The 4427-nt window shown below is 40.2% G+C and overlaps 1 protein-coding gene across 1 annotated transcript in view; it reads left to right on the top strand.

Moving 5' to 3' along the window:
- The window catches only part of LOC110957560 (coiled-coil domain-containing protein 138), a 20564-nt gene extending 16705 nt beyond the window's left edge, over window positions 1–3859 (top strand). Inside the window, exons 14-15 of the mRNA XM_022203617.2 lie at window positions 716–854; window positions 2399–3859. Coding sequence (XP_022059309.2) covers window positions 716–854; window positions 2399–2525 — 266 coding nt within the window. The 3' untranslated portion in view covers window positions 2526–3859. The remainder of the gene's footprint in view (window positions 1–715; window positions 855–2398) is intronic.
- The last annotated feature ends 568 nt before the right edge of the window (window positions 3860–4427 follow it).

The following is a 4427-nucleotide window of genomic DNA, read 5'->3' on the forward strand; positions in this document are numbered from 1 at the left end:
ATGCTACTGCTGGAAAAACACTGACCAAACATTATTTCTTGCTCCATCTTTCTCATTTTGTCAGATTCTATCCATCTTATCCTTATCTAAACCTGATCCTATTCTTCCTCGTCCAGTCTTCTGCTGTGGTTTGATGCCAGCAGAGCTGCTGTACCAGCCAAAAAAAAGTCCCTCTGTTGCTCAGATTGTATTCCCTCCTCTGCATGCGTGGTTTAAGACAGTAGAGAGTTGCTTTTTTGAAGGAGGAGGAATGTGACTTGAGCAGAAACAAATGTTTAACAAGGAACTAACTTCATTTTAGGACTTCGTAAGGTCAGCTTTGGCTGTTATTAATTTAAAAAATGTGCAGCTCCCATCTGCGTGTTGTCCTTTCTCCGTTTCATCTCCCTGTGTGTGTGTTTGAGGTTTTGGTTTGATGATGGGTAAGGTCAAAGTTAAAAGTGACAATATGGAAGCTCTTCCAAATACAATCATCGTAGAGCCGCTCTGACCAGCATCTGTGTCCCTGTCTCAGTTTGATCGTTAAAGTGTTTTCATGGTTTGTTTGTGCGTCCATGTAGTTTTCATTCCTATGTAAATCTAAAAAGTATGCCAGAATGAAGATGATGATTTCCATCTCTTCAGAAGTTTTAATATTGAAGACAATGTGTTGTTGATTAGCTGAATTGCTTTGATAATACCCTGCTCTCTTTGCTTGTTTTTGTATGCTTGTTAGGCTACTTAAATTCCTTTCTGGAGGCATGTAGCTGTGAGGAGTTTTTCAGAGCAGCTTCCCAGCTCCTTAAAAACCCTCGTCTGGAGCTGCCATCTCTGGAGAAGCTCTCCATCCTTCTGCAGAAGCTCTCCAGCATCAGGTAGACCCCGTGATCTCTATATTCACAATATCACATTAAACAAAGACTAACACATCCGTGATCATGGGTCGTAACTGCCTGCATGCTCAGACATATGCAGCCTGTAGCTGCACACTCGTGTCATTCCTTTTGTGTCTGTGCAGACTGATCGTTATCTGTCAGAGACCTGAGTCTAGACATAAACTGACTATAAAGTGCCGGAGGAACATTTTGGGAACTAATGGAAGGTCAAAATCATGTCATTTCTAGATTATGGAGTTTTGTGTTTTACCACCTTTGTGTTTATGCTGAAGTTATGTGAAATACACACCTTCACCGTTACACAGACAGTCTGGCTGTAGGGATGGAAGTACTGGTCAGTCAGTTGGTTCAGATTTATAGAGAATATCCAACAGAAATGATAAAATCTTACATCACCTCCTCCCATCCTTACTTGCTGCGGTGAATCTTTAGCCACCAAAAGGATAACTTGTGCTGTCTGCCATGCACAACTTTGTCATCTGTGATCCTGGAGGCAGACAACAAGGAACTCTGTTTATTGCCTCAGATAACATACAGAAACATGTTATCTGAGGCTATAAAATTCCTCTTTAAAGGTGATAAAGACAGAACTTCCTGACTCACCTCTGTACTGCATTTTGTAATCCATTTTCACCCCCAAAATTCTTCATAACCGCAGGTGTGTTTTTCATATTCATTGCCACAAAGTTGAAAATGTTCAACTTGACTTCTGGTCAACCATGTAGCAGTAGAAATCAAACAAGTCTTTGTAGCTTGTATCAAATAGAAATTGCATCACAGTTTTTAAATGAATCTTTATCTTAAATATTTCATCATCTGTTGGATTGGCACAGTTTATTTTTTTACAGACATCCATAGTTTCCAGAGAAATGATCAGTAACTCTGGTCATCTGCTAATGTTTCCTTATTTATCATATCTTTGAAGTTTAGTGTTTTATGAGTAATTTAGTTCCTGGATGCAAGCAAGTCAAGCATGTGGGCCATTACAGGGATACAACGTAATCCCTTTTATCATGACTTATGACCACTAGCGAAACGGTAGTAACCAGGTGCCAGACTGTGAACATCTATAAAAACGACCCGCACAGCCCTGAAAAAGTGCAGTTGTATAAATGCGAAACAGCAAGCGGACAAAACTTGTTCTAAAATAACAATAAATCCTCATTTGGCTTTTACCTGCTACCGAACATTTGATGAAGGGGATGAAGACTAAGACAACAAAGCCTGTTTGTGTTTACAAACAGTACTCAACAATTTCTTGCATTGTATGCCTTGAAAGTGATTTTAAATACACAGACTAATCATTGCTTGGTTCTGTATAACCAAGACTGAACAAATATTCGAATTATCATGTGTAACTTTGTGTAGCACTGTTTTCCCCTGTGCACTCAAGTAGAATATACCCAGCCAAAGATAATTATTTATACAGCCACGGTACACTGGTGCAGCACTAGAAGACTGACTGACACGGTTTCATTGAATGCCTTTTGACTGACTAGTGGTTTGTAAATAATTTTATGCAGGAAGAACCGTCATCTGTTTGAGCTGTCCTCCCTCCACCACCAGATAAGAGAGCTGCATCACAAAACCAACCCGGCACACACGTTCCTCTGCCTCAACATCCGATCCATCCTTCACAACCTTAAATAACACACACACGTGGTTCTCTGCCCCGTCGTGAATTCAAGGTTTCTGGTAAAGCTCAGATTGTTATTCAAAATGACATTCCCTATATTTTACAGCTTCAAGACTTTTCTTGCTCTTTTAATGTGTGTTCAAACTCTCATTATCGACCACACGTGAAAGCAGCAGCTTGATTCCTGCTCTACCTCAAATGACATCTGCAGACAAATTTTTTATTATTAATACACGGATGTGTTTTTGAAGTTCTTTTGTCTGTCAGAAGTGCTGTTTTAAGACTGTGTGTGTTTTGCACTTGTTGACCCACACTGTTTGTGTTCTAAAATGCTAATATGTCTTTCTTTCATGAAAACTCATTAAAAAAAGACTATCGCGCTTGCAAGAGGCTGTGACTGTGAAAGTTTTAATGGCAATAAACAAAAAGAGCTGAAGTGCATGAAGTTTGGATGGCATATGAAATGCTGTAGTCCATATGTTTTTTATAAACATGTCTCATTTATTTATTCCAGAGCATGGGTGGGTTGATGGGAGTAATGGTCTCAGTATGGGACACACTGGTGTTGGTTGATGGAGAAGATTGGACGGACTGGAACAATTACAGCTGATATTTGAAATGTGCTTGTTGAAAACCGCTTGGATCGCGCTTGGCTGGTCTGAATTTGAAAGACATGCCTTCAGGTTTTTAAGGCCCCCCACAGAATCTGAATTCCTTAATTAACTACATGTTTGTTAATTTATAAGCTTTCGTTCGGCTCAGGTTTTGAGGATAGGGAGCTTGATGAAAGAATTGCTGGATATTGTGTCCTTGGATCACATGCTTCCTTTAGGATAATAGAATGCAGTGTATTTGTACATTCTGTTTTCTATGTGAGGCCCCTAAAATGAGTCCACACAGTTGATTCACTGAAGGGCAAGGTGGGCCTCTTGAGGTGCATCAAATCATTTTCACACTGTACGCATCATTACGCACCAAGTAGTGCATCAGTAATTAATTAGTATAGGAGCAAACATAAAGAAATAGAATTTGGGATGGGAGAAAATGTATTAGCTGTTTTTCAGTAGCACTCTTATTATAGTTTTTCGCCGTCCATACATGCATACCTGGTGTTTGATGTCAGTTTCTGCTACAGTAATTATATCTAATTAAAGTGAATCATTAAAAGGGTGTTTCTTTATCTTTAATGCCACAGATAAGGAAATGTGCACCCAGGGGTGAAAGTATAAAGAGGTGATAATGGCGTTTAATCACTTGTATATTACGGTGTTATCAGGATGATCTTCCGTCCTTGATGTTGAGACCTATTTTCCCCAGAACTCTGTAATAAATGACTGTTTAGCTTTGAGTCTGTCCTCACGCCCCAGAGTCCTGCATACTTCGAAGGAGCTGTGCTGAAATTGAATTTTTATCTGTCAATTTCAAATACGAAAAGGGTTCTTTAAAGAGAAATGTCTGTAGAGGCTGATGGAACAAAATTAGGAAATTTGTCTGTGATTTTAGCTTAAAATTGCTTGTTTGGTTTTTCCATCCATCCATCCTCTATACACCGCTTTATCCTCACTAGGGTCGCAGGGGGTGCTGGAGCCTATCCAAGCTGATTCGGGCGAAGGCAGGGGACACCCTAGACAGGTCACCCGTCTGTCGCAGGGCTACATATACAGACAATCACACTCACGCCTACGTCAATTTAAAATAATCAATTAACCTCAGCATATTTTGGACTGTGGGAGGAAGCCGGAGTACCCGGAGAAAACCCACGCATGCACAGGGAGAACATGCAAACTCCATGCAGAGAGATCCCAGGCCCACCCCAGGATTTGAACCAGGGATCTTCTTGCTGCAAGGTGAAAGTTGTAACCACTAGCTCACTGTGCAGCCCTTTTTACATACAGTCATGGAAAAAATTATTAGAC

Source organism: Acanthochromis polyacanthus, chromosome 14, assembly GCF_021347895.1.
Source record: "Acanthochromis polyacanthus isolate Apoly-LR-REF ecotype Palm Island chromosome 14, KAUST_Apoly_ChrSc, whole genome shotgun sequence".
In the NCBI taxonomy this organism is placed as follows: Eukaryota; Metazoa; Chordata; class Actinopteri; family Pomacentridae; genus Acanthochromis; species Acanthochromis polyacanthus.